The sequence below is a fragment of the Indicator indicator genome, chromosome 15 (genome assembly GCF_027791375.1).
Source record: "Indicator indicator isolate 239-I01 chromosome 15, UM_Iind_1.1, whole genome shotgun sequence".
Classification (NCBI taxonomy): Eukaryota; Metazoa; Chordata; class Aves; order Piciformes; family Indicatoridae; genus Indicator; species Indicator indicator.
In genome coordinates this window covers 20,064,466-20,077,177 of record NC_072024.1, presented here as the reverse complement: position 1 = coordinate 20,077,177, position 12,712 = coordinate 20,064,466, and the positions used below count along the sequence as shown (strand labels likewise).

The 12,712-nt window shown below is 43.4% G+C and overlaps 1 protein-coding gene across 1 annotated transcript in view; it reads right to left on the bottom strand.

The window, feature by feature from the left end:
• Nucleotides 1-11,663, bottom strand: part of IPPK (inositol-pentakisphosphate 2-kinase) — a 32,622-nt gene extending 20,959 nt beyond the window's left edge. The window contains exon 1 of the mRNA XM_054387446.1: nt 11,583-11,663. Coding sequence (XP_054243421.1) covers nt 11,583-11,663 — 81 coding nt within the window. The remainder of the gene's footprint in view (nt 1-11,582) is intronic.
• Between the last annotated feature and the right edge of the window lie 1,049 nt (nt 11,664-12,712).

Sequence of the window (12,712 nt, the reverse complement as noted above, 5' to 3'; positions counted from 1 at the left end):
CATCTTTAGTACCCTATCATGAAATGTTTGGGTTAAATCATAACTCAAAGGTAATGGTTGCCAACAAGGAGACAAGAAGCTGTGGGACGTGCTGTGAAAACATAAGACACACACACACACTCTTGTCCTAAGGTATCTTGGGAAAAAATAGTTTGCTGGTCTTAGGCACCCAAGAAGGTTCTCTGCAAGAATTTCTCTTCTCGAAAGCAGTTATTACAGCTATTATTTTAATCCCACTCAGTGAAATCCAAAAACAAAGCAATCGTTGGTAGCCAGGCCAAAATATGACTGGCACCAATCCAGGTACTTTGGATTAGACAGTAGCATTATGAAACCAGGATAAAAACTTGAATTTATTGCTTTGCAGCTTGGTGGTTGATACTTTGTATTTTCCAAAAACGTCTTCTAAACTCCACTGTCACCAGATTACACTAGCATGATTACCTCCTGAGCCAGAGACTCTTCACAAGTCAAACACAACTGGGGCAAATCAATAATCTTGATATTCCCCATTAGAGGAAAACCTGGTTTGCATCACAGAGGTTTACTCAGATTTCTGTCTCTTGTTACATTATCAACAAAATCTGTAAGAGCTGTCAGTGAAAGAAATAGGAAAACTTGTCCAAAATTAAGTTGAAATGCTACTAACATTGCTTAGAAGTACAGAAAGGTGTCCATTTTCCTTCTGCTGTTATCACCTCGACTGACATGGGTTTAAAATAAGCTTCTGTAGGAAACTGTAAAGAATTAGCCTGTCCAAACACAAAGCCTGGGAAACATCACTTCAGCTTCTGCTTTTCCAAATAAGCAGGCTCACGTCACTGGTTATTACTCTATCATTACTCTAAACAGCATGTGTTAACTGCTTTTGTCTAGAGGCAAAGCCTTGCTCTAACAGCTAGTTGTACAACTGTCCAGTGTACTAGAAAAGATTCTCATCTAGTTGGTTACCAACTTGTGCTCTTGTATGCAAGACCTACTGGTAGAAACCAAAGCACTTTGGGAACCAAGTTCCAAGTACCAAAAGGAAATCCACTCCTTTGCCCACACCCATCATCTCCCTCACTCCACAAAGTGTCACAAATTGTGGGATCTAAAGACTCAACCAGTATTTTTGTAAGCACTACACACTGTTTTACATCACCAGCCTGTCTACTATACAAGCAGAACAAGAAACCCCACCCTTGTTTTAAAGGTGTCCATATAAAAGTCATGAGCTTTCAATCACAAACATTGGGGGAAACTCTCTCAGACTGGTAACATACAATTAATAATAATTGTAACGTTCCCTACAATTATGACTATACTATTTGTTGCAGTCAATTATACACACCACCACCAACTATTACGTAAGGAGATGATGAGATGAAGTTGACTACTTTTAGAGAGAATGGTGCCCCTAAAGGCTTTTGAATTTCTTTGTAACAGTAAAATCTGATTCTTTAATTCATTCTCTTTTGCCAAGCCTGAAGAGCTGCCAAGAACTTACCAACTCACCAAGTATGCCAAACCTTCTATTAGCACCACTGCAGTTATTCAACAACCTAATCATTGTGGATTTATGACAGCATATAGCAATGACACCTGCAGAAGGTGCTTTCTATCTAAATTTCAATCAAAGGGAGGGAGGGAGTTAAATTACACTGAACTACTATTTGAGCCCTGTTTAACACAGTGATATGCAAATACTAATTAACAACCGTTTCAGTGGTACTAAATGTGAACTACAGAACTCTTTTGCTGACATTAAGCTATTTGTGTGGTATATGTCAACAAAAAATTATTCTGACATTCTTTATTCAAAATTTACATTCCACAACCCCTTCAATTCCAACTCTAGATTGAGGGATTTAAACAGAAGACAGACACCCTTACCATGAGGGTGGTGAGACACTGGAACAGGTTGCCCAGGGAGGTGGTAGAAGCCTCATCCCTGGAAGTTTTTAAGGCCAGGCTGGATGTGGCTCTGAGCAACCTGATCTAGTGTGAGGTGTCCTTGCCCATGGCAGGGGGTTGGGACTAGATGATCTTTGAGGTCCCTTCCAACCCTGACAATTCTATGATTTTCTATTCAGAAAATGCAGTTTCCAGGAGGAAGCCAAATGGAGAGATGTCATCTTCACATCTCAGACAAGACACACAGGAGAGCTCCTTCTGAGAACTAACACCACTCAGTAAAACCATGCTCACCACACTGCCCAAGTGCTTCAGTCAAGTCTTACCTTTATGAAACTCAACACAAGACGTTTTTGAAGGTCTCCTCACCCAGGTTGTCAGTGTGCTGTGCAATGTGGCGAGATGTGGGAGATGAAAACAACCAAGCACTGGAAAACTGCAGCTTTTGAATGAAGTACATATAGCAGTATTGTATGCAAGTGATGTCTTCCAAACTGGTTTGGTTCTGTGAAAGGTGGGCAAGCTCACACAAAACAAAGTGAGGAAAGCTACATTTCCTGCCAGTATGGAGGAAGTTTAGCAATTGCTCACCCAGAGCGCAAGGAAGCATTGAAAAATCGGAACAATACTGTTTTATTTAGCCTAGGAATCCCTTAAAAACAACTTTTTTATTTCTTTACTTGAATAAAGAATTTCTGGCATAACACCTGGCTCGACACCATGCAATTTGCTAAAGCATTACTTAGAAGCAAACACCACTACCAAGCTTGTTTTCTTTAGCACAGAGCTCATGGCTTGCATCAGACTTCAGGTGCTCATTCCACGTTTTTCCCCTGCCTGGTTATGAACTAGGTTCCCACGAGACTTAAGCACCAACTCAGGTTTCACTTTAGAGCTAAGCTTTGTGTAACAACTTTGCAGTATGCAGGTGGTACCAATTTAATGACTGCATCAACCATGAGCGAGAAGGAAACGTTTGCCCTTCAGCTAAGCACCTAATCACAGTACCAGAAATGATATCAAGTGATACACCCACTGGTACTAGGTGGAAACACATACCAGAGAGAGGATAGAATGAATTAACCTATTGATGCCTGGCCCTCAGCACACATTACTGCACTCTGCATTAATGCAGTAGATTTCCCTGCCATCTGTTGAAAACAAGCGAGGAAAAATCTGGTCCTTAACATTTAACAGGGTATCAAATACCTCATCCATCTGTCAAACAGGTGAAAGATACCAATAAGAACAGAAAAACATGTGCTAAGCTTCCTTCCTTTTGCCTGTTCTAAACCTCCACCTACCAGCCACAAACACTTTCTTGCATTGAGCTGCACAGCCAGCTGCTGCTATATTGAGGAAATACAGCACTTCAGAAAAATATTAATAGGGAGGGGAGGTGATACACAGTTAAAACAGTAATGGAGATTAGAAGAAAGTAATACAATAAAGAACAAGTAATAATTCCAAGCATCCTGAACATCTCAGCTAGAAGAAGCCTGAGCAAGTCTTGGGCAACTGTTCAATCAAATGCAGTGTCTGCTCCTTCCCAAGCAAAGCCAGGAGGGCAGAATACAGCTATCTCAGAAGTAACACACTGAGGCAAAGAAAACACTGAAAGGTTGGGAAGGAGGAAATAATCAAAGGAGTGACTAAACCAGGATATTAGACTGACCACTCCTATACAGCTTACAGGTTGGCCAAGTCACATTCACTAGAGTAATGAGCCCACCAGTGCTGTCAGCAGAGGGAAGATCCATGCACAGCATGGAAAAGGCAAAGCACAGCCTTGTGAAATCCACCATCAGTGCACTTAGCAAACTCTTGCAATAGACAAGAAAAATGCCTTTTAGATAACAACTTGATAAACTGCGAAAAGAAATTCAGTTTGAGCTAGCACACACCCCAGTCAGGGCCGGCGGCGGGGGGGAAATCAAGGCTGTCTTTAGTCAAGGCTAACTACCTCCTGAGCTTGCCTACAACACTGGGAATCGTTTTACACATTCGTTGTGTATAGTCTTCAGCAGTCTCAAAAGTCACTCCAAAAAAAAAAAAAGAAAAGAAAAAAATACAAAGAAAGAGGCACAAAATGTGAATTTCCAGAGAAAGCCACCAGAAGACAAGTGTGTTCCAATACTCCACTATCAGCAAATTAAAAATAAACCTCTGAAAAAAGTCTTTTTCAAAAAGTATGGTGTTGCTGCTGCTAGTTAAAGCATCACTGTCGTATCAGAGAATTACACCTAAGGTGTCTCCCATTTCCTTCTGCACACACACTACATTTCACAGAATATTAGGGGCTGGAAGGGACCTCAAAAGATCATCCAGTTCAACCCCTCCGCCAGAGCAGGATCACCTATACTGGATCACACATCCAGGCAGGTCTTGGAGGGAGACTCCACAACCCTCCTGGGTAGCCTGTTTGTGTTCTGTCATCCTCACAGTAAAAAACTTCGTGTTCACATGGAACTTCCTATGCCTCGACTTCTACCCACTGCCCCTTGGCCTGTCATTGGGCATCACTGAACAGAGCCTGGCTCCATCCTCTTGGCACTCACACTTTACATATTTATAAACATTAATGAGGTTACCCCTCAGTCTCCTCCTCTTCAAGCTGAAGAGCCCCAGCTCCCTCAGTCTCTCCTCATAAGGAAGGTGTTCCACTCCCTTAATCATTTTTGTGGCTCTGTGCTGGACTCTCTCTAGTAGCTCCCTGTCCCTCTTGAACTGAGGGGCACGAAAATGGACGTTTTCCCAACTACATCTACAGAATTTAAACTACTAACATGATCAGAAAGTTGCAATTATTGCCTTTCTGCTCTTTCTCCTCGCTGCACTCAGTCCTGCTACCCAGTGCCACCTTCCCTTCCACTTTATGGAAGGTACTACTGAACTGCACTGCATTTAGAGCACCCTTTCAAGTGAAGAAATCTGGTAATGGCACAGAAAAGGAAATTTAACTACACTAGTACAATATGGAATTCATGTCACAACATGGAATTAAAATCCTGTATAGGTGTTGATTCAAGCTGTTGACTTTTCAGGGTGGCAAAAAAAGCTTTGCACAGAACTAATCCCCAGAACTGGAAGCGCTTCCAACTTCTAATTCTTTGTTTATAGTAAAAGCTTTGTAGGTTGCACTCAGGTAGAGTTAGTCTAAATCAGTTAAGACATCTACAGTCACAGTTTTACCAGTTTAGCCAAAGAACCATATACAACCAAATACAAACCCCTCTGCCTTTGTTTTAAGTGACTACAGATGTGTATTTTACTAGCAGTTAACACAAGAAAACATACAATTTCATAGAGGTGACAGAAAGGGTCCCAAATTCCAACTCAAACAGGTGACTGCCTCCTGTTCCTAAAAATTTTATTGCTGCTTACAGTGAGGCAGACATCTCTTCCCCTTGTTTTCCACTGATGACAGACGCTGATTGCATGCTTAGCTTTTCAACTGGGTTTTAGAGCTCCTTGCTGCAGGAAATTTGGGCAGAAACTCCTCTACTTGCTTACAACTTCTAAACAGGTTTGAATAGATAACAAAGGCAATTACAACTAGGAAAGAAGGAACAAAGCAATATATGATATTTAATCATATGACATTTAGTCATCAGTCTGTTTTCTTGTCCTTTTTCTAAGCAGGGAAAGGATGTCCAAGTGCGGGGTTTTGCTAGACAATGGTTAGAGAAGCATCCCCCTGGAGAAACCAGGTCAAAGCAATATCCTACAGCCACAGGGGGGGGGATGGGGAAATAAAAGTATATAGATACAGATATAGACGCTTTAATAGCCCATTAAAGCTGATTCTGGAATTTTGGTTCAACTTGCTCATGTGTAAGTTTTCTCCAGTAAATTCTACAGAATTGGATGCAAACCTCCTACTTGTATTACATCACATAGCCATGGTGGCTCTTGGATTCATCCAGAGTATGATATCCATTAGAAATAAAAATTATCATCATTTTGGAATTAAACAGAAGAATCTCCTAAAGGGTACAAAAATGTTTAAGTTCAAGTGTTACCAAAACTTTGCCTTTGCCTTCCAAAATAAAATTCAAGAAACACAAGTTGCATTTTACCTGTTCTGTCATTTCCTACTGTGACAGAACCAATTCACCTTACTTGGCCATATTTTAAATCAGGGTGATATTCAGATTCAGAGAAGGCCACTGTCAATAAGCTCTTGGAATTATACTCACAATGAACAGCAACTACTTTTTCAGTACTTTTCTCCTACCTGAAGACTCTCCAATACAGGAATTAGCAGCCTGTTCTGTATTTCCTTGAGATCGAGACATTAACTGATAAGATTTATGGAACACTGGATTAATAAAGGAAAAGAACCAAACAGAACTGCACAAAATATCCTTTACAGTCAGAGATCTGAATAATTTCTCAGGAATGACTTGGAAGATTTGGGGGCAATGCTTTACTTACACTAATTTCGAGAGAGCAAAACAGATGCAGCCAACTCCACATAGAAAAACAATGGAAGAACAAACAGGACACACAGGTTTTTAACTTGTACAAAATGCCATCATCAGAAGTGTCTTAAGAAGATTCTCTCAACAAAACAACAATTAACAATCAGCATCACTCCCTTTCTGACAAACGAGGCCAGACAGGAAAGCTGCAGGTAGGTAGTAATTCTGACCATAGGCTTTTCCCTCTTTCAGCAAAGGCCTCAACATACAACATTGTTAATGGTCCTCTCTCAAAGTAAGGTTATTATGACAAAATTTTCCAGTTAAAAAAAAAAATCTGTCATTATTCTTAAAAACTAAACAATCACCAGAAAACTATTTCCTATTGCAAAAGCACCACCAGGGAAAATTACCTAGCCTGATTCAACACACAACACTCCCTTGCAAGTAGAGAGATTTTATTTCAAATAAACAAAATCAAATCCATCTCCCCCACATGCAGAAAGTGTCTTTCCATACACACTTTGAAGCCATCATACTGCAGCTGCCAGGAGAAGCAGCTATAGATACAGTGCAAGCCAAGACTATAGTTAAAATCCAAGATCCCCGCTCTCTCCTAGCAACCTGTGCTCTCTCCAGTCCCCTGCAAAGTCAGAACTAGGCCCAGCAAGGATGCCTGTATCTTCCATCTTTACCCATGTGTCCCAAAGGAAAGGAAAAAAAATGTATCAGTGAAGAGAGAGACACTTACTGCAGACATCAACTTCAGGAATCTTCTGCAAGTCTGATTATTTGACTTGAGCTCCTCACCCAGGCTCCTTAGCTCTGTTTCATCTACCTTCTCCATCTACCCTCCCTCCCCTTTTCTCTCTCATACACTTACATACGCTCTGGAGATGATTTACATAGTTATGAATTAAGTCCCATACCAAGACCCAAGGATATGTGTTAAGGCTGCATATGCTCAGGCAAGAAGTAGGTTATTACTAATAATCAAGGCATCTGAAGATATGAAACACCAAGGTTCCTCTGGACCATCTCACTAAATAAAAAAAAAAAAACCTTGGGAAAAAATCCTCCTCTTTTCTTCTATCACCTCCCAATAATCACCATAAAAGATAAACTTAACATTCAGACATATTGGGGTTGGGCTCAATGATCTCTGGAGGTCCCTTCCAACCTCTAATGCTCTGTGATTCTGTGATGAAGTATTTGGCTACCATAATATCCTAACACAAAATCCAAACATGAGTGCAAATCAACTGCAGTGATGCACAGAAAGACTGTGCACATTTTATCTCAAAGAAAAAAATGGAGATCCCAAATGCGTGTTTCAACAGTGAAAGGAAATGCAAGTCATTATTTCTAGAGTTGCTTACATTGTTTACTACAAACACCTCCCCTTTTGAAATGAAATATTAAGCATCTCCATAAAAGCAAATAACTGATTAAAACTCAAAACTATGAATGAGGATCTCCAGCTCACTTCTTAAACAAGAGTCAACAGCTTACCAGAGAGAACTGCTCTACAGCAGTTCCTCTAAACCCTCTCTACTGCTCAAGAGCAGGGAAGAGGAATGAAAAAAAGTCTTCTGATTTAAAAAGAGGGGTAACCCAAATTTGATGTGAAAGGAGCATCACTCCAATGAAAATGCAGGGAATGAGAAGCACCCTTCCTACACAGCCTGGCTGTCCCTGGTGGTGCTGAGTTGAGGTTTTGTAGAGCTGTTTCTGTAATGCAGTACCTTTATGCATCTCTGAGACAGCAACTAGGGGTAAGCAGACCATCTACTGTATGGTGTGAAGGGTGGCCACTAAGTTATTTGAAGGGAAAAATGTAACTCAATCAAATATTCAAAATTGCAACCAATGGACAAGGATCATATGGACTCTCTTGAATGAACCTGCAATTTAAGTGTGCTCACACTAGTCTTTCTGAACACCTTAATCACTGTCTTCAGGAACCAACTGAACCAACAGTTGTGCCTCTCCCTAAAATCAGGAAGTAGGAAAGCTGTCCATGTTCATTTTCCAAACAAGCATTTCATCAGGCTGCAAGACTGTATATACAAAGCCTTTGTGACCACAATTCAATTTCAATTTGGATTAACTTAACCGCAGCTGAAATAAAAACTGAGGGGAAAAGCTTCAGCAGCAGAGACATTGGGACCACAATGCTGTACATCTTCTAGAATTTCATTCATTGGAACTGAAACTAAAAATCCAGGAAAGCAGAAATTCGAGCCTGCATTAAGCAAGCAGGCACACAGCTCCAGAGTAACAATGGTACCTGGAGATGCACAGCAGATGTTCCATCTGCATTCAGCAGATCACTTGCTAAATGCTGTAAAACTATCTCTGTAAGCAGACACGTGCTGACTAGCCCATGCCCTGCCTCAGCCCTCAGTCCTTCAGCACATGCATAAGGAACAGAGATGTGCTTGCAGTGATTGCGGCAGGGCACTCCGCACGCTGTCGAAACCAGGCACACATAGGGCTCTCCCTGCTGCTGCCTTTAGCAAGATCCATAACCTGCAAGAGGAACAAGCACACGAAGCTGTACCTTACACTACCTGCACCAAAACAGAGCATGTTCCATGGAAGATCAGGCTCTGACTGTCAGACAAACCTTTGTCTATATGCCACCATTCAGGGGGCTGCACGTTGCCTGCACCTAAGGCTTATCAGCTCATTGCTAGCAGAGCTGTTGGCTGGCTATACGATTTTTCTATGACCAAGTTTTTAATTTTGGTACTGTACTAACTCTGGATTAACAATGGATTACATTCATGTACTAAAGGGAAAGGTACAGGGAACAGAGCAAACCAAAGAGATAAGCACAGCCTGTAACACATGAGAGCACCATGAAGTGATGATGCATACCTTGTCCCCTTAGTCTTTACCAGTCCAGCCACACTCCACACTACCAAGAACAAGGAGTCTCCATCCAGGTGGCCTGCTTACTCCAAATATCCAGCATACTTGGTATGTGACTTTGAACAGGACCTGTTATGAGTGCTTCAAAGAGTGGTCCAAAGGGCAGAAGTTGAAAGAAAACACCCTAGATCTTCTTTCATGAAAGGTAAAGAAGCTTGTACCCTCATCTCCAGAGGATGGAGATCAATTTGTTGTTGCTGTTTTGTTTTTAAAGATCTTCCAGGAAAAGCAAGGAAGAGAAGATCATACCTACAGAAGTAGAGACCAGCTTCCTGCCCACATTCCGAAATACCACTGCACATCAAAAAAGATAACATGGAAAACAAGAGGCATGCACACAGTTCCACCCTGACCTTTCATTATTACAACTCTGTTACTTTTATCTGAGCATCCACTGACGTCTCCCTTGCATCAACCAAAGTGCTGCTCCTCCCACTAGCATTTAGACACAAAACCCAAGAACTGAAGAGATACAGAATGAAGCAAGTTAAAATGAAAATCAGCCTTAGTGCTGCTGTTCTGTACATGCAAACCTGAGAACGACTTGTCATCATATCACGAGAACGATGATTAATCATCTAAGTATGTCCTGTTTGTAAGAGATACAAAGTAACAATTAGCATCAAAACAGTATTTTACACACTCCCATTTTACAAGAGCTCACCATCAGCAGACACAAAGCTCTAAGATGTAAGCTTTACTGGTTCAAAGCTGCCTAGCAAGGAAAAATCATACCCATTTCACTTTATCTTAAAGTCTTAGCATCTCATTAAAAAGAGAACCGACACACTCGACAACTATTCTAAATCTCTGGCATTCTTCCTCACTTTCCACAGTTTTAAAGATATCACAATTACATCACTATTAATCCATTACATATCCTGACCTCTATCATCCAGTGACTGAGTATTTTTTAAACTGCCTATCTCACACCTGAAACATGGATGGGAAACAAAAATCATGCACCTTCTTCTGGTAGCAAAAATAATGTTTTAAAAAATACTTAATACAAAGAAATGAGTCATGGAAGTGCCCCTCCTGAAGTCTGGAGAGCACCTGAAGATTTCCAGCATTTCCTCAGACATGGTATTTGTTAATATATTTTACATCTAGTTTATTCTTATAATCCAAAAAACAAGACACAAACACAAAATCCAGTATTTTCAGTCATTCATTCAGACAGTATTAATGATTCACAGGATGCAACTCTTTGGTGTAGATTGTTCTCCACATAAAGTCTCCATTGCATTAATTTCAGCTTTAGTAGGTTTAGATCTATAAAGCATCAAGAACATTCTGCAGCAAATCCATACCGGAATTTAAACTGAAATTCAAAGAGATTTAAGGCAAAACATATCTACAAAACTTTTTAGGGAAAAAAAGATAAACACCTTTGAAGGAACACCTCTCCCAGCATATTAAGTAAATAACATACACACAAATGGGGCAAGAGCACAGTGACAGCAGTCAAGTGAACACATGCTTTTTAAGCTGATACAGAATCTGCTTTATCGGATTTAGCTTTAGTTGCTACTGTTTGCCAAAACGCTGGGGTTTTTTCTTTTTTTTTTTTAACTAAAACAACAAAACAAAGAAAACCCCCAAAACGTAAATTCCCCTTCATCTCTGAGAGAGTAAGTGACCGGCCCAGTCGCACGAAGGTCTACGGCCAAGCCAGAAACTGAAATCCATCTCTGGAGACCCAGCTCAGCACTGCAGCAAGTGCTGGAACTCCTGTAAACGAAGATAGCGAGCGACAAAAGGAAAACCGTCCCTGCCCCAGCCTCCTTTCTCCTGTCACACCCGCACACACACGGCACCATGACAGAGTCGGGAAACGCTCAGCACTTTTCCTCACGACTCCCGTTCCCAGACGACAGCTGTCCAGTCATCACCCGCTTTCGCCTCTGCTATCGCTACCGACGAACCCACACCAGCCCTAGGGAGAGCCACGGGAAGCGCTTGCTGAGCTCTCCCTAGGGCTGGTGTGGGTTCGTCGGGCGGGGGGACGGACGGGCACAATTTTCCCGCACGCTCCCGCCGGGCCAGACCCCGGGACCGGGATAGAAAACTACTTCTGGAGAGAAAGGAGGGGCGGCGGGGGCCGGGTGGCTGCTCCCGCCAGGGGCGAGGCCCGACACCTGGAGGAGCACACTCCTGCCGTGACCACGGCCTGCCCAGACTCCGGCTCGGCCCCGGCCCGTTCCCCTCAGGAGCGCGCGACGCGGGCGGCGCCCCCTCACGCGGGCCCGGCGGGCGGGGGAGGGGCGCCCGCGCGCCGCCGGCCGTTACCCGCCGCGGGCCCCCCCCCCCCTCCTCCCGCACCTGGCAGTGGGAGACGACGAGGCTCTGATTCCCTTCCCCGTGATACTTCCATTCATTCTCATCCATCTTCTCCACTTCCATGCCCGGCCCGGCACGCCGCCGCTGCTAGTGCTGCTGCCGCCGCGCCCCGTAGGGACGGTGCCTGCCGCCGGCCCGCCGCGTTCACGCCTCCCCCATGGCGGCTGCGCACCGCCCCGCGAAGGAAGTCCCGCCCGCCGCCGGGAGGCGGTACCGAGCTGCCATCTTGGCACCGGGCAGCCCCTCCTGCTGCCATCATTGAGCAGGGCACGAAGGAAGGGTCGCAGGTGCTGCTGCCCGTACGGGAGCCTGCATAGCACAGAGTGGCGGAGAGCCCAGTCCCGGTGCCCCTTTGCCCGGTTTTCAGAGACCACCGATCACAACCGGCGGGAGGAATGCATCTTCCTCTACAGTCCACCACCGAGCCGCAGGCGAAGTGCTTTTTGTACGCCCTGCTGCTGGCTGCCCTGATAATGTGTTCAGATACTGTCGCAGTACAAAGCAAGGCTGCACCTGCTACAGAGGTTATGCAGATGATCAAACACCGGAAAAAGTGGAGTTTTACCTTCGGGGGTCTGTTTCCTGATAAGGCTGTTCTTAGGTTACAGACATTTCACATAATCACAGAAACGTTCAGGTTGGAAAAGACCCTCAGGATCACCAAGTCCCATCAAGAACCCTACTCTACAAGGTTCACCCCTAAACCATATCCCCTAGCACCACATCCAAAACACCTTTAAACACAGCCAGGGCTGGCGTCTCAACCACCTCCCTGGGCAGCACAATTCCAATGTCTGACCACTTTTTCCATGAAAAAAAAAAAAATGTTCTTACTGTCCAGTCTAAACCTACCCAGTCATAGCTTGAGGCCGTTCCCTCTTTTCTATCACTAATTACCTGTGAAAAGAGACCAGCACCAGCCTCTCCACAACGTCTTTTCAGGTAGTTGTAGAGAGCAATGAGGTCTCCCCTCAGCCTCCTCTTTTTCAAAGTAAGCAGCCCCAGCTCCTTCAGTCGATCTTCATAAGATTTATTCCTCCAGGCCTTTCACCAGCTTTGTTGCTCTCCTCTGCACTGGCCCCAGCACCTCCTCCACATCTCTCTTGTATTGA